We start from the raw sequence: 27478 nt of genomic DNA, 5'->3' as shown, positions 1-27478 counted from the left end.
AAGTGTACAATTTCCAAAAAAAATTCGTAATTGAGTTAATATGCGAAAACATTTGGTATCATCAGTATTTTTCTCATAAATACTGTCAAAAGAGCCTAGTTTAGTTTTTTTTTAGTTTACCTATGTTTTGACTACTATTAACAAAATGATTACATAGTTTTATCTTACTTTAAAACACAGATAGTGTAAATGGTAAAAAATTAAAAATAAATTTTGCAAATATGATTAATATTAAAAATATGACATGTTAAACCTTTAAAACACTCCTGTAAAATTAGTAAATTTTGAGATTATACAGTTTTAATGTGAGAAGACGATCTGTGTTTTTGTCGCAAATGATACAGGAGATTTTAAGGCTGCTAAATGATGAAACATATATTTATTTATATTTGGAAATGTGAATCACAAACCTTGCATCGTTCCTTCGGCAATGATAATCATCTGGAATGCGTATCCAATGGCAGTGTTTGATAACAAACATAGTGTTATTTTAACTGGGGCAGACATGGTCTCGTTAATCATTTGGGTGAACATAAAGACTGCGAACGTTGCGAACCATATGAGAGCCATAAAAGACGCGGCGGTGTTTGCTACAATGAGTTTGGTACATGTTTTAATTTTTGTTAATTTGATGTTTATATTGTAAATCCACACGTCCAGATACTAATAACGTAACTATTTTTACCGTTAAGCAGTTACGTGTTTCGGTTTGAAGGATGCCACAGCCGTTAGTTGTACTATAGGGTGGGTTAATTTAAGGTGGGTGACGAGATTCATGTTGTGATATGAGTTCCAGTAACCACTTAATGTACCAGAGAGAGGAGCTCGTTTATGGTTAGTCGTGCACACTTGGCAGAGTGGTCACGGTCATCAGTTCTGGTGGTGGTGCGCTTTACAAGACCTCAAAATTTCTTATGTACCGCAGCTTTTCTTGTGCACTCGTCGCCGAGACCGTTTAGAGCTTTTTTTTCGAGCTCACAGCCCACCTGCTGTTTAGTGGTTGGTTACTGGAGCCCATATACAACTACAACGTAAATGCGCCACCCACCTTGAGATATGATCTAAGGTCTCAGCATAGTTACAACGGCTGTCCTACCCTTCAAACCGAAACGCATTACTGCTTCACGGCAGAAATAGGCAGGGCGGTGGTACCTACCCGTGCGGACTCACAAGAGGTCCTACCACCAGTAATTACGCAAATTATAATTTTGCTGGCTCTATTTGGTCGGTCCATCGTAACGGTAATCTGCTACGCGGTCTTTTAGCCTCAATCATGCCATTTACATGTTTATTAAATAAATAATCATTTGGAATGTCGACATTCACAAATATTTTTTTTATGAATTTTTAAAATTTGACCTATTGAGCTAGCCTTGCTATTTCTGTCGTGAGACAGTCATACGTTCCGGTTTGAAGAATAGGAACAGCTGATAGCCTTTACCACAGTATAATCGAGGGGCTAGGCAACAACAAAAATTAACCGACACTACACGAGATAATGTATCGTTCGGTAGGAATACGCATTACTAATATCGGTCAGTACAACATACATAAATGTATATACAGTAATAAAAAAGAACGAGTAAACTTCGCAGAAGCTTTCGCGGAAATAAAATTCGTTTGCGTAATGAAGTGGTTTTTTGGTTTATTTCATTTTCGAATTAATCCTGACTGATAATGCCAGACTGGTTTTAATTTCAAGTTTTAATATACATAAATTGATGCATTTTTTTTGTTTTATTTGCACGACAAACCCGTTTGAGTTTAAATTATTTCATGATGATATTTAAAGTGCAACGATAAATTTTAATGAGTCTGATTCTAAAATGCATTATTAATGAGTTGCAACATTCAAAATAAATAAATACACGCGGCATATTTACTTTACAAATTAAGTGATAAAGTTCAAGGTAAAATTTGAACCATAACGCAAAAAAATAACAAACTGCCTAATTTGATACTTAACGTTCAGTTACGAGTTCTATTCTTTGTGTTAGGCTGTTTTAATCTCAATAGCTATTACTATTTCGTAAAACGAAACGCGTTTCACGAATTATCTACAAAGTTATTATAATAATATTAAGTTAGGTATTAACAACCAAAACTTACCTCTAGTGAAGAAAACGCTTATCATAAAAGAGAATGTCAATGATGCAATGACGAATAGAATCAAAAAGAATAAAAGGACCGACCACGGCGTGTAGGTGAACACGGAGTACGACACTCCTGTTTCAGTTTCGGATAACGGAATCTGTAATCAACCCTTTTCGTCACTGGATTTTCTATATATATATATATTTTTTATTGCAGACGAGCACACGCAATCCACCTGGTGATGATGTTTACCGTCACCTATGGACTTCAGCAATGCCGGGGGTAGAGCTAAGCCGCTGCCTAAAAACTAGCTTTCTATGTGACGATATCATCATTATTTCCGTACAAGTACATATATTTACATTTATGTTAAGAAGTAATCGTTGAACAAGTTTATGTGCTAAATATTATAAAATAAATACTTCATTATTAATTTTGTGAACCTAAAATGAGATTTACAAATGGAATTAAAAATTTAAATAGCACAGCCCTATAGATTCGATGTTTACGATAATATGTAAACTATTCATGTCTAGTATCTGTTTTAACATTGTTTATCTGTATAACTTTGGACAATAGTCTGAGCTTGCAATATCGTTCTGCCTATATATTTATTGTGCGGAGCAGTTGTGCGCTTCGGTTTGGATGACAATCATTATTAAAATACTATTGAGAATTAGATCTCTTGTTTGTATATGTTTGTTCGCACTGTAGATTCTATAGTGTACTTAGTGCGAGTTTTTTAATGTTCTCGATAGCGTAAAAGTTGACTCAGTTTTGCACGGAGTTGGAACGTTTGCCTGCGTTTGCCGCTAGGGGCGCTGTTCCAACTGCATACAAATTTGATTTAACTTTTACGGTATCGAGAGCGTTAAAAAACTCGCACTAAGCATACAGACCACAGCAATCATTTACCACCCCATCAGTTCGAACATACGCGTTTGCATATTATTTCGGATTGTTATTATGTTTTAAAACAACAAGTGCGTAGAAACTCACCTTAAACAATATAACCATTATGACAATAGTCACAAGTAAGAATGAAAATTGTTTGATGAACCACGCTAACCAGTGCAGCCAAGACGGTAGACCCATAATTGCCATTGTTTCCTGTGTAATAAAACAAAATTCAATTAAGGAGGATTTTTTCTTGCACAATAACAAATTAACTACATTAATAATAATTTATATCATCACATGCGACGATATTCACCTTGATGCCTTTCGATTATGTTTATATTATTATTATAACAATAGTAAAGGTCGTTCAGCTTGCCCTCTTCTTATCTATAATTTTAACAACATATTCATTTCTCATAGTATAAATATTTGTCAAGCGACTAACTGGAAATAGTGTCCTGTCTGGTCTTCATTTTAGTACAACGCTCATTTTAGTACAACAGAGTACAACGCTCTAAAGACCGCATTTTTATACTCGTATACATGTCTTATATCTGACATTTGAATTTGAGAGGCGAGATCTATTTTTATGTATCAAATATCTTATTTCATATCCACTGTACCACATTTCTAGCTTGGCAAAGATAAGGTAAATAATTTTGGATCAAGCAAACTAAAGATTAGCCTTAAGAAAGTAACGAAGGCTTGTTTGATGAATGAGATAGTTTGTTAGATGTTTTTATATGCATATGATTATGTATATTTTATTATTTATTTTAGTGCCTTTACAGATGAGTCAGGCCGGTCAGGTGGTCCGTAATGTCCGTATACACCTGACCGGCCATTTGTATCAACGGTATTATAGTTATTTACAAGCTGTTGAAACTTGAAAGACTAAACAAAAAAAACCTAGTTATCTTTTTTATTGATTTTTGGTATTTATTTCAGTTTTCACGAGTAGTCAACAAAATTAATAGTACTTTTACGGTTCTCGTGTCAAGGTCGATTGATGATCCTCAGTAACTATAGTGCGCGCGGAACTAGTTGGCCGCGCCTTAGGCGGTGACGGGGTGAGGGGGCGAGTTGCTTACTACTCGTAACGCACATGGGATTAGACAGTAATGACTAAATAAAAAAAACAAATGAATAAATGAAATAATAAATAAATAAAGAACAATTGAACTTTTAGAAGTTTATATTGTACCTATGTAATTAATAGACAAATAAATAAAAAAATAAATACATACATATATCAAATTATTCTGACATATTTTAATGATATATGAAATTATTTAATTAATATATACTTATATGAAATTACTCTGACATACTCATCCTCTGAATCACTTGATTCTGAACGCTCTGAACTTGATTCAGAATCATCTTGTAAGTTTACAATGATTTCGTCCATCATAGTATCAAATCTCATATCAGTAATGACAATACCAAAAATTGTACAATATTTAAATAATCGGAAATCATATCATACTAACAATTAAAAACACGAGATTAAACCGTAAAAATATTTTTAATTACATTAACTTTTAATTTTGATCATGAATTTGATCAGGGCTCTCAGAAAGCTGATTAGGATATACGAGCGTTAAGCGGAGGAACATGGGCTCAGATTTATAATGCCGTTAAAAGCGAAATGATAGTATTTAAATTCGACAGAAAAACCTATGAAACTGTTCCATCAGTCACAGTCAGCGACAGTGTCCTTAAACAAGTATCGCAATTCAAGTATCTGGGTCACTGGATCACTGAGACAATCGCAGACGGTGTAGACATGGATAGGGAGCGCAGGGCGTTGTCAATCAGGGGTAATATGCTGGCCCGTAGGTTCGCGCGGTGTACTGCAGAGGTGAAAGCTACTCTTTTCAGAGCATACTGCCAGTCTTTCTAATTTTTTTTATTGCTTAGACGGGTGGACGAGCTCACAGTCCACCTGGTGTTAAGTGGTTACTGGAGCCCATAGATATCTACAACTTAAATGCGCCACCCACCTTGAGATATAAATTCTATGGTCTCAATATAGTTACAACGGCTGCCCCGCCCTTCAAACCGAAACGCATTACTGCTTCACGGCAGAAATAGGTAGGGTGGTGGTACCTACCCGCGCGGACTCACAAGAGGTCCTACCACCAGTAAAGACCGCTCTACACGTGCAGCCTATGGGTTAAGTATACCAAGAAATCCTACAATACCCTGCGTGTCCAATATAATAACGCTGTCAGAGCGCTGATGTGGCTACCGCGTCACTGCGGTACGTCGGGGATGTTTGCGGATGCGCGAATAGATAGCTTCGCAGCAATTATTCGTAAACGAATTGCTTCCCTGATTCGCCGCGTGCAGGTCAGTTGCAGCAATTACCCCCTGTCCTTGGGAAACTGGAAAGGCCTCAGGGCCACCAGTAAACTCTCAATCATAAAAAGCAACTACCTGCGGCTGTTCGCCTCGCGGATAGATCTGGACTGTCCAATAATGCAACACTGGACACGTGTGCATGTTGAACACTCTGGATCCAAACCTGCCTTTAGGTTAAGGTAGTTTTGATGTTAATTTTGATTTTTTATTTTATTATTATTATTATTATTGCTTTTGTTTGATTCCGAGATTGTAGTTATTGTTTTTATTTAATTCTGGTGTATGAAATGTTAATGAATGTAATATGGATGCAAAACCTGAAGTAAATTAAATTAAATTTATCACCACTGAATTGTTCACTCTATGTAGTAGATTTCCTGTTCGTTTTTTTGTCTTACACTAATGTCAAGGTTGAAAATGACGTTGAATTTTTATGGACGGTCAAATAGCATGTCAATTAGGTACATAAGTACATAGTTGGAATACCACTTTTCGTGTTGGAAAAAGATAATGATGTTTTTTTCACGAACACCTGACAGTGGCAAAACGGGCTTATATAATTTTAACGTGCCTTTTAACGTTCCCGTTAACGTTTAATTTTGTATTTACTTAGTCTGGCCATAAATACTGTTACAAAGGAAAACAAAAAAATTCTATGGCAAATAACATTTATTACTTTTACAGTGTGTTAGTTTAATGCATAAATACAGAACAATTTAAAGTATAAAAAGCTTATTCGCAGTGGTCTCCATTGGCTGCAATACAGTCCTTTAAACGTTGAGGCCAGTTATCAATAGAAGCACGCACTCAATTTTTCACTGCCAATCGTACGGATTGTTTTAGGGATTCCAAATTATCATGGCGTTTAGAGCAAGCCGTACTCTCTAAAACTGACCATAAATCATAATCCAGCGGATTAAGATCGGGACTAGACGACGGCCAGTCTTCAGCTCTGATAAAGTCAGGAACGTTCGTTTCCAACCAAGATTGCGTAGACCGAGCTTTATGACCTGGCGCCGAGTCTTGCCGAGAGGACCTTTCTTGATTATTGAACATGGTGTTGTTAAGGGGCTTCACAAACTTCTCAAGATTGGTATCTTGATACACTTGTGCCGATGTTTTGATACCTTTTTCACAAAAATATGGCTCAGTCACTCCTTCATAGCTAATACCCCACCAAACCATCACTAAAGTCGGATAGTGCCCACGTTGTACTTTGTCGACTAATTGGGAAGCTTCCTTAGAGCTTTGAGCATAAATACGGTCATTTTGTTTGTTAAAAGTGTTACTCAATTGTAAAAAATTTCTAATCCGTAAACAAATTTTTTCTATGACCTCCCTTTGCGTACCGCTTCAGTAGTTGTTTCGATTTTACCACCCTATTCTCTTTTAAATTATCAGTTAAGAAATGTCAAGTCATCTTTTAAAATACGCGACATGGTTCTAGGTGCTATCTTCATCTCTCGAGATAAAATCTTTTGCTTTCGGACAGGATTTCTTCGAATTCTTTCCCTTACTGCTTTGACCACCTTTTTCGTATGAACACTACGTGGACGGCCAGATCTTTTTCTGTCACAAACAGAGGAGGTCTCATTGCACCTATTAATAGCCCGGTACACAAACATTTTACTAATACCATGCGTATGGAGGGTTTTAAAAATTGCATTTGGCTCCATACCTACCTTGTGTAATGCAATCACAGCGATTCGGTTCTCTTTGTCACCCTACTCCATTTTAATATCGCAAAATATTGTACAATGTATTGGCGCCAAAATGAGAAATCTCAATGAGCAATCATATAAAATGACAGATTCCAAATTCAAATGTAATATTTTGTTTATTTTTAATTGTAACAATATTTATGGCCAGACTAAGTATTGAATATTTTTAGGTAGCTGCATTCCCGCTTCAATTTACAAGACGTTTTCGAGGTCATGGCTGATCACAATTAACCGTATAGTTTTTTGTATGACATCTACGTCTCGAGAAAGCTACGTAAAACAAGTTTAATTAATTAATACGTACTAGCAAACAACCGGCTCGTGTATATATTGACGACGCCATTGCGTGCGCAATAGTTAATGGTCTTAATTGACAAACAAATTGACGTAATAAACGTTCAATAACGTTTTTGAGAATGCGAATAATATCGAATTTATAATTGGCATCAAAAGTAGTCGATATTTGATGGGGTTTAATGTTCATTTTCCTTGCGTTTTTTTAATCTATGAATCAGAAAACACGCAGTTAATATTTCATTAAATGTAAATAAATATATATAGAGTTAAGGAACAATACATGCGGGTAAAAAAGCTAAAATATATTAATTTACTTGTAAAAAAACAGTACAGGAAAATATAGTGGTATTTTCTCAAAAATTAGACGCTGACCACGTGAAATCACGAAATCGAAAATGTGATATATTGTTTTTTTTTTATTGCTTAGTTGGGCGGAAGAGCTCACAGCCCACCTGGTGTTAAGTGGTTACTGGAGCCCATAGACATCTACAACGTAAATGTGCCACCTACCTTGAGATATAAGTTCTAAGATCTCAGTATAGTTACAACGGCTGCCCTACCCTTCAGACCGAAATGCATTACTGCTTCACGGCAGAAATAGGCAGGGCGGTGGTACTAATCCGCGCGGATTCACAAGAGGTCCTACCACCAGTATCTGTTGAGTACATTTGAATATTTTGCATGTGACCTTTCAATACAATCTAAACAGGGTATAACTTTAATAGAAACCTGCATCTTCACTCTGCTAAGGGATCTTAATGACCATTCAATACGGATATTAATGTATTCGATCCGGCATTTTTGAACTACTGCTATATCCTGCCCACAGTGACAGTATCTTACTGCAAACCACGATCCTACAAATGTTAGCCACCAAACATGCAGTATATTCCCATTTTAAGAGCAAAACATCAAAGTTGTATTGTAAGGTCGATGACATACACGTTGTGATATCTATGGGCTCTGGCAAAACCGGTAGACATCAAATGGGTCATGAGGTATGTTGGAGTTTTAGATAAATTACATATCAATATTATTTTATAGCCGTTGTAGGTAGACGACGGCCCACGTGATGGTAAGTTGTCACCGTCGCTCGTGGACATTATCAGTGACACAATCGAGCCGCTGCCTGCCGCGGCACACCCTACATTAAATTTTAATAAATAGGGTTTTTGGTGAAATATTAGTACGTACCTTTAGCTGCAGTTCTTTCTCAGTTGTGACAGCCCTGACTGTATTCACGAATGTATAGACGAAGCCCAGCATTATAGCTATGGATACAAATCTTTGTAAAATGAACAGTAGCTGATCCACCCTAGATTCAAGTTGAGGTAAACGCTGTAGATATATTTTGGTATCAATGTTTTTCCCGGTCTTCTCTTTTACGATGCTTTTGGAAATTGCGTGCTGCATGAACAAGAATAGTTCCGAGAAGTAACCTGTAAATGTTTTTTTTTTAAGCAAAAAAACATATTTTGTTTATTGGGTACTACCGGATCGGCATCGCGATCCGAGGAGAAATTCATCGGTCTGATGTATGCGTTAGGTTTCACGTCAAAATACAGTACAAACGTCAGTACGGTTATCAGTGTCCTTATGCCTGCTCCTAGTGTTAGTGCTACAGGCGTCTAATGACAATTTTAGTAAGAACGTCTAGTGCACTAAAGTAGCATCATTAAACTCGTAATATGACTAGCCATACTCGCCCGCTTCACTGGGCATTTAAAATTAACATTATTATTTATTGTCATTACTATTAGGGAGTCCAACACTCATATAAATATTAGCCTATCCATTAAGTACATATATTTTTTTACATGGATATCAAGTTTCAAGTCAATCGGATGCATGGTTCAGTAGTTATAACGGAACATCCGTAATAACCACAGTAGATTTATATATTAGTATAGATTACTTTTGCGATTCTGTATAACCGCCTAAAGAACGGGACCTTTGGAATTTTATCCTACTTGTATGTCTGACTGGTCCGCTTGTTGATCAGTATTTACGGTCGCTCTTACACAACAACAATGACAGGAGCGCCCCGAAGCCTCACGCGGAGACCTATTTACTGTGTCTATGTATGTATTCACTTGACAATTGAGGCCGTCAGCGCAAAAGTGGCCTAACCCACAATTCATATTCGTGCTTATGTATTGCAATTTATTTGAAACCATATCATAAATTTTGATGCAAAATCGGCCTATCCCTAGTTTCATCCGTAGATAACAGATGACTTTGTAAACATCATTTTAGCAGCGTAATTTTTTTGCCTACGAAGTATTGTAAAGGTAAATTTGAACTTCATTATCTCCATACTAACTATGGGAAGCTTAGGCCACTTTTGCGCTGACGGCCGCAATTATTGGTACTTGTGTTAAATGTACATTAAAAGACAATGCCCAAAAGTGGGCCAACTTTATGTCAAAACTATAAGTACTTGAAAAACTATGCCTTATTTTTTAACGTTGTTTAGTTTATGTATCAGCATTTCTTTCAACGTGGCATTGTTTTACAAAAAAATAAATTACTTATTTGATAACATCCCAAAACTGAGTGCCATAGTTTTTAAATTCGCCAATAGGCAAAGGGCTTAGCCCATAAAGCCTTTTAGTAGACCTTTAAGCTGCCAAACGAAAGAGTTGTCTGTGACTTTAACAACAAATAAAAAAAAATTGCTAATGGTTATAATTCACAGACTTTTTAGTTTATTTTTGTTCAATTCAATATTTATATATTGTAATAATAATTATTACTTAAAACCATGAATTATTTAATATTTTTAAATATTATTGATTCCATTAGTAAAAATCTCAATGGCCTACCATTACTCTATTCTTATTATATATGATTAGAGAGTTTTGGCAGCAACCCGAGTGAAGCGTCACTTGAAGTTTTATTTTAATGTTTTTTTAATAGTTTATTGTGATGTATAATATATAAATTGGGTGTTGTTTTGTGTATTAAACGTCAATAATCGTTGTTCACGACTATTGAGGCATTGGAATAAAACTGTGACTAACATAGCAGTGACTGTTTTTTTTTTTTTCAAGATAAAAGGTCTGCGGAAATTTACGCTCACTCAATGTGCTATTCATCGAGTTGACGTTAAAACTTCCAAAAAGCAATAAAAAGAGGTACACCAGCTTTTTATTGAAAAAAAAACTATAACTACGACAGACTAGGCTGTATAAGCTACGCTCTTTGCCTGCTTATTGGCGAATTTAAAAACAACAACAACAATATCGTTGCCGGCTTCCAGATTTTCATTTCATTTTATTATTATTATGAGGATATAATAATAATAAAATGTACGTAAGGGCTTATTTCTAGCAACATTAACCACAATTAACTTATTTAATACTGTAAATAATGATGAGAGCGATTATTGATTTCGAAGAAAACAATGAACAACTTAATTTTAGGTGCAGAAAAAAACAGATATCTCTTAAACCTCGAAGAGAATATAAAAATCGATTTCTGAATATGAAACGATATTTGTTTGTCTATCAAATTAAGTTAAAACCATCATGACCCGACAACTTTTTTTAGGGGCCCAAACGCCCTAAGAAAATGGGCATTGTCCTTTGTAATTCTATTTCACAGGAGTAATATTCTATATTGTTAATTAAAGTGCATAAGGTTTTCGTTAATATAATGTACCTGGCGAAGTTCCTCCATATTGATCATCTGGTTCTCGTGGACCAGAATTCGGAAACAATGGAAATAGTAAGTTTGTTTGCCAGCTCAATTGCATTTGATGATCAGACGTTGTCGATCTCATAACAGCAGGAAACCTAAAAGTTATTTTTATATCATCTGGCCAAGACGTAGCATCTGAAATATGCAAAGATGTAAGGCGTTCCTTCACCAAAAAAAATCATATCTATTTGATTCGTGGTAATTTGTTATTTTCATCAGTCATATTTATTTTATTTAAAATTGGTTCTTATTGTTTATTAGAGTTGCAACTCCAAAAATTGAAGTGATGATGAAGACTTATAAAGCAAATTTGTAATGCCGTTTTGTAATTTAAAATAATTCAGTTTAAATCATACAACAGATGGAAAGTATTTTAGTCTTTTTTTTATTGTATCAAAGTAAGCATTGGTAACATGCGCCGTCCCTGTAGATATGTCAAGATAGTAAGTTTAGATATGATTTAGATTTCATTAATTTTATCGACGACGTTTCCGTTTCTATCAATCAATGTAGCGTAATTTAGATATAGGTGCGCTGGTTATATGATCTCAAAATACTAAACCCTTATGCATCCTTTATAGGTTATTTCAAAAACGTGCAAGATCATTGAGGTCGTTTATTGTGATTAAACATTGAATTTTATCAATTTATTTTAACCCAGATTATATCGGAGAAATCACTTCTCTGTGTGACACAAAACTTAAAATTTACATAAATAATTAAAGATCCAGCCATTAAAGAAAATTAATAATAAAATAATATTTTTTCAGTTAACTGTAATTATATGTGTTTAGTTTTTTTTATGAAAATCTCTAAATAAAAAGCGGTAGCAGTTAGATGATTGAAAAGCGAAGAACGACCACTACGGAACAGAACGACGGATGTGTAGGGAAGAGCTGTAAAAACGATAATCAGCAAATACTATTATTTTTTGTCCTACCTATGCTGATAGCCTTGAGAGACTATTTCAGCTTCGCCCTAAAATGTAGGTGAGCTCACGGGGCTCAAACCTGACGACGTTGCTAACACGAACCCTAGCAAGAGCCGTGCTTCGCAGAATCTACCAGTGAGAAGATCCGGCTGAGGATATATATAACTATTAGTCGCTGTGTGTATCTATTTATGTTCCATAAATACTCCAAAACGGCTGAATTGAGTCGATGAAAATTTCAGGAAATCTTTAGATTGCTGTGCGCTGATTTTGTGAGTTTAGTAGCAATCAGATCAAGGTCAAATAAAACGTCGGCCACGAAATGATTTGAGTATTGTTAAGTGAAGCTATAAAACTGCAAAATAACAATAAAAAGGCTAAAGACTCATTATTTACATAAACATAATATAGGATATATTTAAAACTAGCTGACCGGGCAGTCTTCGTAGTGTCTCAATCAGTAAATAAAAGACCTAACTTCTGTATAAAATAAACTTAAAACAAACAAAAGGAATCCGTCCGACGGGGGACACACCAAAAGTAAAACAAAAAAAATATTTTTATTTAATTCCGATCATTTTCATATTTATCTACCTTTGAAACCTTCTCTGGACTTTCACAAATAATTCAAGACCAAAATTAGCCAAATCGGTCCAGCCGAGTTTTAGCAAGACTAACGAACAGCAATTCATTTTTATATATATAGATATAATATATAGTAGATTCAAGACACCCAAAATACTATTTCTGAATGATGATTATCTTCTACGCGTTAAACGTTTATTCTCATATTTATGATTTTCTTCATCAAATAGTTTTTCTTAAGTCCGTAACCAAAGGGTAATAAAGTTTTAAGTCATTCCGGGTGTAAGTGTTTTAATTGAAAACGAAAAACTGTAGACATACAAATAAACTGAGGAGCAGATTCAATGGTATCGGGTAAATCGACTAAGCATTCACTAATTTCGGGTTAACCAATTAAATAAGTATTTATGTTTAATAAATGAATCAATTTTCCGTTTATATAAAGTTACTAGGGCTGTTATTTTTTTGTAAATTCCTAAACTACGCTACGACTAATCTTTAATTTGTGTAATTTATCGTAAGTACGGGTAATGGATTTTTCAAAACTTACAATGAATCTGTTAAATCTGAATTATGAATATCTAATATTCATTTAAAATCAATCTAACATTCCTTAATATCAGAACTATCCGAAAAATATTTTTTGTGCGACAGGAATAAGAGTTTTGTTTTGAATAGAACTATTACGTTCTTTATTAATATAATATTAAGTTTGATAATTTTTTTTGAAGCACAAACGAAACAATGCAGAACAGGTACTAGACCTGTGGGTAAATAGAGAATTTGCTTTTACCAAGTAATTATTTGTTATGGTCGTAGAAATTTTCGTAAGTATTAGATATGTTATACACAAAGGTATTATTAAATATATGGCACCGGGATAACCATCCTGTTAAATTTGTAATTTTGTAATTCAGAAATAATGAAACTTAATCATGCGGGATTGTCTGTGTTGCTCTGTGATCTATAAACGATCACAATCAGTCACAAACTCGCTGATTACTCAATGGTTGTATATTTAATTTAGATTTTTCATGTGTTATCATGTCATTTACCATTATAAAAGTATGTGTCCTATGTTTTAAAATATCTTTATATGACTTTTCATTCCAAGTTCTTTCTCAGATTTTGATATGATTGATCAATAAACATCCCAACATAGCAATTTTCATAGTAAAATAGGTAATAATCCGGCATACGTCTGCGATGGGGAAGCTGTTCAATCTGGTTTGAACGATAGGATGGCTGATGTACAATAGAGACTTCGACCTCATGTCTTGAGGTGAATGACAGCATCCACATTGTTATGTCTATGAAATGAGATGGACTGTGAGCTCATTAACCCATCTAAACAAGAATCATGAAGTGTCCGTGGGCCCTTTTGGTCCTTCTTGTATATTTCTGCTACAATATCTTCACATTTGTTATAGCAGTTGGATCACTTTAATTTTGTTGCAATTAAGAGTTCAACTTTATATCAAATTTATATTTTGATTGTTACAGCAATAAAGTTTTAATACAGAAACTATGAAATTTATAATATTGCAAGTATTTACTTACTAGCGATTTCATCATCAAATTGTATACCAAGCAAAATGCTATTCATAGCATTGGGCTGTATTAGTGCTGCTTCCATATCTTTGGCATTTTTATATCCTTTAGGAGTGTATGAAATTGCAAGTGATATAAAAAAAAATATATCAGGATCAATTGAATCTCGAGCAAGTTCAGCCATAGCATTGATTGCAACTTTTTCAGTCAATTGATTTATTGGTGAGTATGCCAATACCATGTCAGCTGATGACAGATTTCCCCTAAGCAATTTAACAACAATAAAGATGAAACATTTACATCAAAACATCACCTATAATAGATTTAAATTTCTAATAACGATGAATTTATGTTTATGATATAATTTTTTGGGTGATTGATTCTTTTAATTATTTTAAGCCATTTTAATATCTATTTAAAGGATTTTTAGCATTTATGGCTAATTACATTATTTTTTAAGCCCAATAGTGTTATTTTGTGAAGTGAATAATATAACATTACTGTTTTCAAGGAAATGATGGAGTATAGAGGTATTGCTATCTAACACACTGCACCCTTATTTTCAGACCAGTTCATTTTATTTATTTCTGGGACAAACTAACATGGTTCATCCTTTTTTTAATAATCTCTTATTTTAAATGTGCACTATTTTAGCAGTGGTAGTCGTAAAATTTGGAAATCAAATTAATGAAGACTTGAAGAGATAGTTTAAGTACAAACCTTGTCTTATTGAAATAGGTGACATCAAAGGATGTGTAAGTTTTAGCCGGTATTGCTTTGGGCGGCACTAAATATCTCATAAGTATTAGAAAAAAGCAAAAAAATATAGGAGTTGCTATTTCAAATAATGTCTGCCATTTGCGTCTGTATTGTAGAAGGACATTTTTCCAAATAAGTAGTTGTAATTTTTCTAAGGCCATCATTTTATAACATCTGAAATTACACATGACTAGAATCATTATTAATAGAACTATTTTTTTCTTTAAAAACATCATTGCTATCAAAAAACTAACACTGGTATTCTAAACAAGGCATACTCTAGTCTTGTCCAAAGTACATCATTCTAATGCAAGAGATAGGTAATCTTCAATAATTAATTTAGCTCTTCTCATAGATTACGTACATAATGTATAAATTTATATATTTTTTTAAAATTAATACAAAAATGTTAATGACGTAACGTGAAAATTGATAACAATGAAAAATACACATTCCTTTGACATTTATAACAACGAAATTTATTGTAAATACGGAAATTTATTTTTAATAGGATTATGTAAAAAAGAACTAACAGAATAATACTATTTGAAGTAAGGGTTTTTAAAACCAATAAATAAGCATCAAACCTGAGTTATCTTCGAGTCCTATTTATCAGGTATTCTAATACCCAAATGCACTTCTGGTCTCATCACACAATAACGGTTTTCAGACTAATGATTTTTATTTCTTCATTTTAACTAATAATCTATAGCTAAACGACTATCAATATCTAGTTGAAAGTTTACACTACGACTACATCATAGATTATACACTTAATATATTAGAGAGTAGACATGCGTAGTTCCGGACCTAAATAGTTCCTGGAACTATGTCCTCATATGGAACTATATCATTCAATCCGAGTTGTCAAAATTAACATGTTCAGACAGTTCCATTTCCATTCCAAGTGTACTGTTATGCAGGAACTACGAACGCGTTGAACATGACGGACATGCGGACATGATTAGAGCATAGGTACCGCGCGGCGCGGAGGCGTGGCGCGGCGAGTCCACCCGAACGAGTCTCGAAACGACACGAGTCCACGTAAAGAGATAAGGCGACATATGGCACGAATACGAGAGAGTGAGATGGAGCGAGTGCATGAAACTGCGTGTGGAGCTCTTTCATATTACATTTTTATTAATATTGAAGTTATGCTCTACGACCTACGTGTTACAGTCGATAGTTGAATAAATTAAAATGTTTTGCTATGGATTTTGACCTTGACCATGCATCATTCCTACGAGCACTTAACCTTAAGTGTTTGTGGACCATTTCTTAGAAAATCATAATTCAAAATTCGAGAATTTTAAAACATTCACCACTTTCGCTATTCGGTATCTCGGTTATGGGAAAAAGGTTGTAAGGCTACAACGAGCTTAATTTACGTTGTATATCAGAATAACGTGGTATTTTAATTAACAACTGATAGGTTATAGTTTCCGGTGCATCGTACAATACCTACATTGAAAAATAATGAAAGTAGTAGAGTAGTTGAAATTATGACAAAGTAATTACAGTACATTAATAAATTATGCAACCAGCTGTAACAATGAACCTAAAACTAAAAACCTTACAAAATAATAATTACAATAATAATTGCCATAAGCGGCAATCTATTTTTATATAGTGCTTTTAAAAAATTGTATTTTTAATACCTTTTTTGAAAAATATTGTGTAATTAATAATAACTTAATACGTGATTCGCTACACTACAAACAGCTACTAGACTTAACATGTCCGCGGAACTAAACAGCTTCAAACAGCTACTAGACTTAATATGTCCGCGGAACTAAACAGCTACAAACTACAAACAGCTACTAGACTTAACATGTTCGTGAAACTAAACAGTTCCGCGAACATGTTTACTGGAACTAGTTCCGACACTCAAAAGAACGATGTCATGTTCAATCCAGTTCCGAACATGATTAGCGCACGTCTATTAGAGAGACTACATCTTAATATAAATCAACGATAGGGATAGGTAATTCGAATCATTTAGTTCGAATAACTCGAAAGACATGGACTCGTTCATTCGAATCGCTTTTGACCGAAACCGAATCAATTCGTTAGCTCGTGGCTCGGCTTGAATCGACATTCGTTGAGTCGCTCTCTCGCTCTAGTCGAAGAATCGTGTGTTTGAATTCTACGAGTGAGAAAATACGAAAATACACGAAATGTTCTAAAGCCTCGTATGGACTTTGCGTTCCAAGGAACGCGTACCCAAACTACGCTTATAAAAAGGTATACGCGTACCCATTTATAAAGCGACACGAGTCAACTACGCGTAATCAGTGCGAGCCGAAAGAACCCAGTGAACGCGCGACTATATAATAATAATAATAATAAAAATCCGAGCGTTTAATGGTTGGGTCATGCCTATGTTAACATATTCCTTTGGCATACTAAGGTGGACGCAATCAGAGCTGGACGTACTGGACAGAAAAGTCAGGCGATTGTTAACGGCATACAGAATGCATCATCCACGTTCGTCTGTAATGAGGTTGTATATTCCTCGGAACTGTGGGGGTCGTGGTATTTTGAATGCCAAGGATCTACATAACCGAGAGATATACAACCTTAGGGAATATTTCCTTAAGATGAATGTGAATATGTATCGGGATGTCGTTGCAGTCGATAAGGGGCTAACTCCGCTATCCTTAGCTAACGGGAATTGGAAGAGGCTGAAGGTAGAGAGTATTTCAGATCGCATAACTGTATGGAGGAGCAAGGAGTTACACGGTAGGTTCTACCGGGCTCTCACAGGGCCTGATGTAGACCAATTAGCTTCCGTGGCCTGGTTACGATTCAGTAACCTCTTTGGGGAAACTGAAGGTTTTATCTTTGCAATTATGGACGAAGTTATCATGACGAACAACTACCGGAAATATATACTAAAGGATGGGACGGTCGACATTTGTCGGGCATGCCACCGTCCGGGAGAGTCTATTAGACATATTGTTTCTGGCTGTTCTCGGTTTGCTAACGGCGAGTACTTGCATAGACATAACCAAGTGGCTAGGATTATCCATCAACAACTTGCTCTGAAATATGGTTTTCTTGATTCTGCTGTACCTTATTACCAATACCAACCTCAACCAGTTCTTGATAATGGTCATGTTACGCTCTACTGGGACCGATCTATTATCACGGATAGGTATATTATTGCCAATAAACCTGATATTGTGATAATAGATCGATCTGCGCGTCGAGCAGTGTTGGTTGATGTCACCATTCCTCATGACGAGAACCTCGTGAAGGCAGAAAAGGACAAATTAATAAAATATTTAGACCTGGCCCACGAGACTACCGCCATGTGGCATGTTGATTCAACCATCATTGTTCCAATAGTTGTATCGGTACACGGCTTGATAGCGAAAAGTTTCGATCAACATCTTAAGAAACTTTCGTTATCCAGCTGGGTTAAGGGCCTAATACAGAAAGCAGTTATCCTCGATACTGCACGCATTGTGAGGAGGTTTCTCACTCTGGAGTCCTAACCACTGGTGGCTTGTGTCGTAGACACCGCCATCAGCGGCAATCTATTTTTATATAGTGTTTTTTAAAAATTGTATTTTTAATATCTTTTTTAAAAAATATTATGTAATTAATAAGATTTTAAATAAATATAAATAAATAATAATAATAATAATAATAAGCCCTTTATTTCTTGCTTTACAAAGTTTAAAAAAAAAATATAATAAATATAAATGTATATATAAGTATTTAGGATGTAAAAGAGTTTTGTACTAAATCAGTAAAATTTAGTTAGCAAGAACCCCGGATCGGGTAAAGGCCACCTCCAAAGATGCCCAAGCGTCTCTATCCTGTGCTACGTCTATCCAGTTTGGGCCAGCTGTTCGTCTAAGATCGTCTTCCCATCTGGTTAGTGGTCTCCCTCGACTTCTCTTGCCCGTTGGGCCGCTCCAAGATGTAACTTTCGCAGTCCATCTCTGGTCTGTATATCTCGCGACATGGCCAGCCCATTTCCATTTTAGTTTTAGTGCATAAGTCAGGGCGTCGGTCGCGTTAGTGGTTCTTCTTATCTTAGTATGCCTTACCTTATCCATCTTCCTTATTTTGAGCATACTCCTCTCCATCCCCCTTTGACAGGTCCTGATTTTATTTGTGGCTTTATAGGAGAACTTCCACGTCTGGCACCCATACGTCAGGCATGGTAAGAGACTTGAGTTCATAACTTTTGTTTTGATGTCTGTGGGCATATTACTTTTGAAAATTTCCTTTAGGTTCCAAAATTTATTCCATGTCGATTGAACCCTTCTTTCCATTTCTAGTATGTCGCTGTTTTTGGCAAAACTTAGCAGTTTTCCCAAGTATATGTATTTCTCTACATATTCTAGTGGTTCTCCATTGATTTTTATAGGATTTTTCCATCTGTTGTTGGTCATTATCTTGGTTTTAGTAAGGTTCATCTCGAGCCCCACCTTGATACTGACTTGGTGTAGAGTCTCTATCATGTATTGCATCTGGCCGGCCGTCTCTGACAGAAGTGCTAGGTCGTCTGCGAACCTAAGATGACTTAAATATTCTCCTTTTATACAAAGTCCTATTTTGTGAAAGTCCAGCTTGCCAATGATGTTTTCCAAGATTGATATAAATAGTATTGGGGAAAGGGGTCCGCCTGTCTTACTCGACAATATATTAAGTGTTTAATCTATGCGCGCGACCCTTGTGTAATGCTGACGAAAAGAACGGCTACGGCGTTTGCCGCATTTTTATGTAATATATACTGCATAATATAAAGAAAAAGAAGAAATCGCGATACTGGATTAAAAACTTATATCGCGATCGATAGCAATATGGAAGCAGACTTAAATACGATTTAAGTCATGAAACTCAGCAACTAATTGTACTAGAATGTCTGTGTCTTTCACAGGAATCTTCATTTTTGTTGAAATATCTCTCCACGCATCTTCACGTATTGATGTATTTCTATAATCCAATGATTTCGTATTCCATAATAATGATTTTGATTCATACAACTGAATTAGTTTTATAGAGGTTTCATTATCGAAACACGGGAACGCGTGGCTTGCCAATGTGCCGTCCAAATAACGCGTGACAACTTCTTTGACTCACGACTAAATACCGACTGCGAATGGATCGCCGCGAGCCTAGCTCGCGGGGTACGCGTTCAGCGAATGTATACGCGTAGCAACACGTCCGGATTGTGTGTTCCAGGGTACGCGTAACCAAGCTACGCGTACCCTGGAACGCAAAGTCCGTACGAGGCTTAAGAATTACGAGTTGGTTGGATACAATTCGATTCGTTTGACGTACCTATTACTTATGCGGAATTTACATTACGAAATTAGTGTCGTGCATGTTGAATTCAGTTTCGCGAAAGTAGTTTCCATATAGGCGAAAGTAATTTCGTAAAAAAAATTAGTGTCGCGAAATCCACAGTATCGCAGTAACCATGGCGCCATCAGCATCAAATCTATATTTTGCTACATTCAATGTAGCTGAAGAAATGCTTAGATATAAACATAAAAAAAAAATAGACTATTAAGAAAAAAAAAGACGTTGGTAGATTCGAGGATGGTTAACAAGAAGGCATTTAGGTGCAATGAAGTAACAGCCTGGCCACGGGACATTCGCCGATGCGAATATTCGCGCGGTGCGAACGGCGAAGCGTCTAGCGACTAAAACAAGCGCATAGAAATGTACCTAACAAGCCACGCGCACCGGCGACCGGCGAAGCGACCGGCGAAATGTACCGAGCGAATCGCGCGATGCGGCGGGCGAGCAAAACAAATGCATGAATACGGACGGCGCGAGCCACGGAGTCGAGCGGTAGTCGCGGCGAATAGTGCAGTGATTAAATGAGTTTAGTTGTTTTCGCCGCGAAAAATTAACGCCGAAATTTTTATATTTTTTATTTATTTTTTATTTTATATTTTTAAAGTCGTCGTGGCCTAACGGACGTCCGGTGCAATCGTGTTGAGCGATGCACCGGTGTTCGAATATCAGGCGGGTACCAATTTTTGTAATGAAATACGTACTCAACAACACTCAACGTTCACGATTGATTTCCACGGTGAAGGAATAACATCGTGTGATAAAAATGAAATCTTCAAAATAATAATTTGCGTAATTACTGGTGGTAGGACCTCTTGTGAGTCTACACGGGTGGGTACTACCACCCTGCCTATTTCTGCCGTGAAGTAGTAATGCGTTTCGGTTTGAAGGGTGAGGCAGCCATTATAACTATACTTGAGACCTTAGAACTTATATCTCAAGGTGGGTGGCGCATTTACGTTGTGGATGTCTATGGGCTCCAGTAACCACTTAACACAAGGTGGGCTGTGAGCTCGTCCACCCATCTAAGCAATAAAAAAATAAAATAGCTGAAATACTAGCTAGACCAGCTATTTGGAAGTCTAGCCACCCAAAGTATTTCTCGTACTTCTTGTGGAATTCTCCATCTATAGGTATACTCCGATTCTTATTCAAATCATGTACTTCACAATCTTTTCCAAATAATAGGTCCTGAAAAAAAAACTATTAATTTGTAAGCAATATCGAGATAATTTCGATATAGACATTTCGCTGTCGGACTTCCTTACTAGTCGCGGCGGCGAACGTGAGTACCCGTGGCCTGCAAACGGTGCTGCGCGAATGGTCGCCTCGCCCACCGCTTCGCTGTTCGCACCGCCGATCCCCGTGGCCAGGCCGTTAGTCTCTAAATTAGCAGATGGAGATCCTGAGAGTTATAAAAACTATTATCGAATGAGTGAAGATAATTTAAATTTTTTACTGTAGGTGTTTCGGGTTCCAGAGACACTCTTGTCGCTGATATTCGTTAATGAATTGTATGTGTCCTCCATCGTTGGTTTGCTATTTTCAACGTTTGATGCGCGCGTTAGCTACAAATACACACGTCTACACAACGCAGGCGCTTTCGCGACATTAGTTTCACGTCACGTCTACACTAAGAAATTTTGTCGTCGTCGTGGCCTAAAGGATAAAACATCCGGTGCATTCGTATGTAGCGATGCACCGGTGTTCGAATCCCGCAGGCGGGTACTAATTTTTCTAATGAAATACGTACTCAACAAATGTTCACGATTGACTTCCACGGTGAAGGAATAACATCGTGTAATAAAAACCAAACCCGCAAAATAATAATTTGCGTAATCACTGGTGGTAGGACCTCTTGTGAGTCCGCACGGGTAGGTACCACCACCCCGCCTATTTCCGCCGTGAAGCAGTAATGCGTTTCGGTTCGAAGGGTGGGGTAGCCGTTGTAACTATACTGAGACCTTAGAACTTATATCTCGAGGTGGGTGGCGCATTTACGTTGTGGATGTCTATGGGCTCCAGTAACCACTTAACACCAGGAGGGCTGTGAGCTCGTCCATCCATCTAAGCAATAAAAAAAAAAAAAAAAAAAAAACGCGGACACACGTACTTAAAAAGGTATGCATTTTTCAATATTTTGTATGTTTTAGATGTAATTTTTTGGTAAATTCAAGTTGATGTAACTTTATTTCTATCTACAATAATAATTCAGCTTTTACATAGTGGAATAATCACATATTACTCAGCTAAATGATAATGATGTAGTAGGCAAAATAAATTTAACCAAAATTGTTTTTTGACCTTTAATTATTTTCGATTCCGCGGGGTAAAGACGAACACTCCATGTCGGGCAATCTCGAACATTCGCCATTACCCCACTCCCGTTTGTTAGTACGTCGTTCAACTTTTTTTTAAATATTATTACAGATGCCTTGTACTTACAAAAGAAAGACCGAACTGAAGTATAGTTTAGAAGATCTCAAAAAGGCTATAGACGATGTTAAAACCAAAAACTCTCCCAGCGTAAAGCAGCAGAAACATATAATGTTCCAAAAACCACTAATTTTGACCATCTAATGAAAGAAGTGTTAATACAGCCATGGTTGGATGAAAACCTTTATTTACAGACGATCAGGAAACATAAGAAATCAAGAAGAAAACGGAAAGATGGCAAAAAAGGAACCCAAATAAAAGACTGAAATGTAATGAGAGAACACCTTCAAACAAGAAGTATGAAATATTATTAAAGAATTTGAACAATATAAAAAAAGGCGAAAAAGAAAATAAAGACTACTTTTCTATTTTTTTTTTGTAGAGATAAATATATTGATCCTCCCGTTGAAGACTAGATTGTGTGCAAAAAATGGGATCACGAGAGTTGTACTGACGGACAGTCAACATCGTTGGGTTTTAAATGTGATCTATGTCGTTAATAATGTTGGTTCGTAATCACCCCACTTGGTGTTCGTATTTACTGATGTCGGGTAAAGCCGAACACTAAGGGTTTTGTTTTTCTTTCATATTGTTGCAGTTTATTAAAAAAATATAAATGATGATTATTGAATAAGTTAGACAGATAAGTAAACTTTATAATAAATAAAAATTAAAAAAATCTGTGATTAAATTCCATTGTTTTATTTAAGTTTTCCCTTAGGTGTTCGTATATTGCAAGCTGCTCTGCACGCGTTTTACGCAAGAGCATCCGGGTGATGGAAGGCCGGCTATCCTCGACCCACGCTGGTTCTGACCCAGCGGGGTATTTCGTAGGATAACCTATTCAAACCGGCGCCATCTAGGTGGGCTTCGGACAGCCTGCCGACCGAGAGGGCTGGTGGTCGTGGCGCCGACGATCGCTGGCCCGGCGTCCCGAGGGGGAGGGTGATGGGAGAGATGTGCTCCGCACTAAACGCTTCACTCTCCTCCCCTTGCCTTTTCATGAGTTCTGTCTCATGCGAGGGTTGGACGTTGGTTGTTGAGCGACAGGAGGTTTTAGTCGGTTCGACTCCGACATGCCCCACCCTCCATCCCCAGTGGAGGGTGGGAGTCCGGCGATTTCCTCCTGACAAAAAAAAAAAAAAAAAAAAAGGTGTTCGTATATCCCCCACTTTCCCCTACCACTTCGAGCGGCCCACTCCCTAATAGGCGCGTTAACACCTCCGCCATTAGCCCTATCTCAGCCAGCCCATAACGTGGGCCTCGAAGGTCTAATATTTATGCGTCACCCTCGAGAGAGGGATGACATTCCGTCCCCACATCAAAACGGTACGCAACCGTGCCGCCTTCATATTAGGACGTCTCTACCCTATGATTTGCAAGCGAACCAAATTGTTCCTTCGAAATAAGCTGACACTCTACAAAACTTGCATACGCCTCGTCATGACGTATGCAAGTGTAGTTCGCTACCCGCACCAACTTGAAACCCCTTCAAGTTATTCAATCCCGTTTTTGCAGGATAGCCGTCGGAGTGGTCGGAGCACCATGATTCCTATGGAACGTGGATCTCAGTAAGTATCTACAGTCGGCATTATTGCGCCACTTTGAGAAAGTGGCACGACATGACATAGCCATAACTACAGATATATTATTATGGAGTTCTGAAAATCAAAAGATCTTTATAAGTGTGACTGCACATTTTATAAAATATTCAAAGTTACAGTCTATAGTCATATCTGATTCTACTACTGAATTAATACAAAATCACACTTCATTAAGCATTGCAAATACTTTGAATGACATCTTATTAGATTGGTAAATTAGAGATAAAATTGTGACTGTCGTAACCGACAATGCGTCAAGCATGAAAAAAAAAGCCGTCAAAGATTTTTTAAATATGAGAAATCACTTTTGCGTAGCTCATACATTAAATTTAGCTGTGAAAGAATGCGTTGGTAGTGACGAAAATAATCAAAATAATTATTTGAATAATTCTATTATAGTGGATTTGATTTCTAAAAGTCGTGCGATTGTTACTTATTATAAACAAAGCGTTAAATCATCAAATATTCTTAGGGAAATGCAGAGTCAAATAAATGTGGAAATACTCAAAGTTAAAGAAGATGGTCCAACGAAATGGAGCTCTACATTTTTTATGTTCCAGACCTCTAAGAATTAAAGTTCCATTATCAGCCGCATTGGCTTTGCTCGATAATCCACCTCCGGGCTTAAGTTCGGACGAATGGTTTGTCTTGGAAGATTGTGTCTCGGTGATGGAACCATTAAAAAAATGTCTATCACATTGTCTGGGGATTTCTAATCAGCTTTGTCTGCCATAATTCCGCTAGTAAGAGGTTTACAGCGTTCTATTGTAAAAAAATCTATAAGCACGGCAGCAGGTGAACATTTGCGAAAGTCCCTATCAGACGTTATTGACGAAAAATTAAGTGTATATGAGAGTAACAGAACGGAAGCAAAAGCCACTATTTTAGACCCACGCTTTAAGGAAAAAGCCTTTTGGTACCGAAAGTAATGCCGAAAATGCAATCAAATTTGTAATAGAAGAACTCGCTCAGTGGCATGTACAACTTCAATCAGCAAGGACTTCACCCGCACCTTCAACATCCCAAGTTGCGGCTGATGATGATGATGATGACGTATTTCATTAGAAAAATTGGTACCCGCCTGAGATTCGAACACCGGTGCATCGCTCAACACGAATGTATCGGACGTCTTATCCTATAGGCCACGACGACTTAGCACGTCTGTGCTATCGGAAAGGCTTTTTTCCAGTACCAATCAAAGACGTAACAGCCTGGCCACGGGACATTCGCCGATACGAATATTCGCGCGGTGCGAACGGCGAAGCGTCTAGCGACTAAAATAAGAGTATAGAAATGTACCTAACAAGCCACGCGCACCGGCGACCGGCGAAATGTACCGAGCGAATCGCGCGGGCGACTTACGATGCGGCGGGCGAGCAAAACAAATGCATGAATACGGACGGCCACGGAGTCGAGCGGTAGTCGCGGCGAATAGTGCAGTGATTAAATGAGTTTAGTTGTTTTCGCCGCGAAAAATGAACGCCGAAATTTTTATATTTTATATTTTTTATAATTTTTTTTTTTTTATATTTTTAAACTCGTCGTGACCGAACGGATAAGACGTCCGGTGTTGAGCGATGCACCGGTAGTCGAATATCAGGCTGGTACCAATTTTTGTAATGAAATACGTACTCAACAAATTTTAATGTTCACGATTGACTTCCACGGTGAAGGAATAACATCGTGTAATAAAAATGAAACCCTCAAAATTATAATTTGCGTAATTACTGGGGGTAGGACCTCTTGTGAGTCCGCGCGGGTGGGTACCACCACCCTGCCTGTTTCTGCCGTGAAGTAGTAATGCGTTTCGGTTTGAAGGATGGGGCAGCCATTGTAACTATACTTGAGACCTTAGAACCTATATCTCAAGGTGGGTGGCGCATTTACGTTGTGGATGTCTATGGGCTTCAGTAACCAGTTAACACAAGGTGGACTGTGAGCTCATCCACCCATCTAAGCAATAAAAAAAAAATATAGCTGAAATACTAGCTAGACCTGCTATTTGGAAGTCTAGCCACCCAAAGTATTTCTCGTACTTCTTGTGGAATTCTCTATCTATAGGTATACTCTGATTCTTATTCAAATCATGTACTTCACAATCTTTTCCAAATAATAGATCCTGAACCAAAAAACTATTAATTTGTAAGTAATATCGAGATAATTTCGATATAGACATTTCGCTGTCGGACTTCCTTACTAGTCGCGGCGGCGAACGTGAGTACCCGTGGCCTGCAAACGGTGCTGCGCGAATGGTCGCCTCATCCACCGCTTCGCTGTTCGCACCGCCGATCCCCGTGGCCAGGCCGTAACAGACTCTTACCAAAGAAGGTAGATCAAATTTTATTTTTAAATTCATATTGTTTAAGAAACGGCTATAGTGCTGATTATACCTGAGAGGTATAAAAACGTATTTATTTGATTTAATGGGTAATCTACACTTAATAATATTATAAAGAGGAAAGATTTGTTTGTTTGTTTGTATTGAATAGGCTCCGAAACTACTGAACCGATTTGAAAAATTCTTTCACTGTTTGGAAGCTACACTAATCCCGAGTGACATAGGCTATAATCTTTTTTGAAAAAAATTAGGAATCCTTACTAAAACTCCAATAATGTAACCCAAGGTGTAAAAATATTACTAAAAATATTCTCTACATCGAGTGCCCTGCAAAAACTATTGATGATAGAATAAAATAATGTACTACGACTTTGTAGAACACATTATTATTTACAAAAAGTGTCGCGACATCATATGTCTAACTATTACAGTTATGCCGCAATAAGTGTTCTTTTATTTTTTTAAATAAAACAACGTCAAATATCATTGAAATTTGTGTTAAAGACCCGAGCGGAGCCGGAGCGGGCCGCTAGTTACTAAATAAAAATAACCTCAGACTTCTTACAAAATATTTTTTTTTGTATTTTATTTTATTATTACTTTTTGTTATTAAATACATATGCTGATTTTAATCACAATAATAAAAGAGTATTGTCATTACCTACATGTTTAAAAGCACTGAAGTAGGAAACCTATGGAAATGAAACGTCAACCAAAAATTCGTGCCACTGTGACGTCATCTGACCACAAAACATGGCGGTTTTAGTGCTGTACAAAAGATTTCAATGTCATCAGGTTTTATCGATAAACGTTCTTGGCTCATTTTATTTTAAATATTGTTGAGTATTATTTATTTGTAGAATTTATACTT

General features: G+C 36.7%; 2 protein-coding genes across 2 annotated transcripts in view; one reads left to right on the top strand and one right to left on the bottom strand.

The window, feature by feature from the left end:
- Nucleotides 1-16843, bottom strand: part of LOC101740098 (phospholipid-transporting ATPase ABCA3) — a 45654-nt gene extending 28811 nt beyond the window's left edge. The window contains exons 1-8 of the mRNA XM_038016882.2: nucleotides 15495-16843; nucleotides 14869-15081; nucleotides 14158-14411; nucleotides 11043-11216; nucleotides 8574-8818; nucleotides 3094-3204; nucleotides 2110-2251; nucleotides 411-590 (exon numbers count right to left, since the gene is read on the bottom strand). Of these exons, the coding sequence (XP_037872810.1) occupies nucleotides 411-590; nucleotides 2110-2251; nucleotides 3094-3204; nucleotides 8574-8818; nucleotides 11043-11216; nucleotides 14158-14411; nucleotides 14869-15071 (1309 nt within the window). The 5' untranslated portion in view covers nucleotides 15072-15081; nucleotides 15495-16843. The remainder of the gene's footprint in view (nucleotides 1-410; nucleotides 591-2109; nucleotides 2252-3093; nucleotides 3205-8573; nucleotides 8819-11042; nucleotides 11217-14157; nucleotides 14412-14868; nucleotides 15082-15494) is intronic.
- The window catches only part of LOC134200438 (uncharacterized), a 400183-nt gene continuing 375479 nt past the window's right edge, over nucleotides 2775-27478 (top strand). The window contains exon 1 of the mRNA XM_062673359.1: nucleotides 2775-3019. The gene's annotated coding sequence lies outside the window, so the exon portion shown is untranslated. The remainder of the gene's footprint in view (nucleotides 3020-27478) is intronic.

Source organism: Bombyx mori, chromosome 17 (genome assembly GCF_030269925.1).
Source record: "Bombyx mori chromosome 17, ASM3026992v2".
Classification (NCBI taxonomy): Eukaryota; Metazoa; Arthropoda; class Insecta; order Lepidoptera; family Bombycidae; genus Bombyx; species Bombyx mori.
The sequence above is the reverse complement of the archived record's forward strand: the minus strand, read 5'-3'. Positions and strand labels throughout refer to the sequence as shown.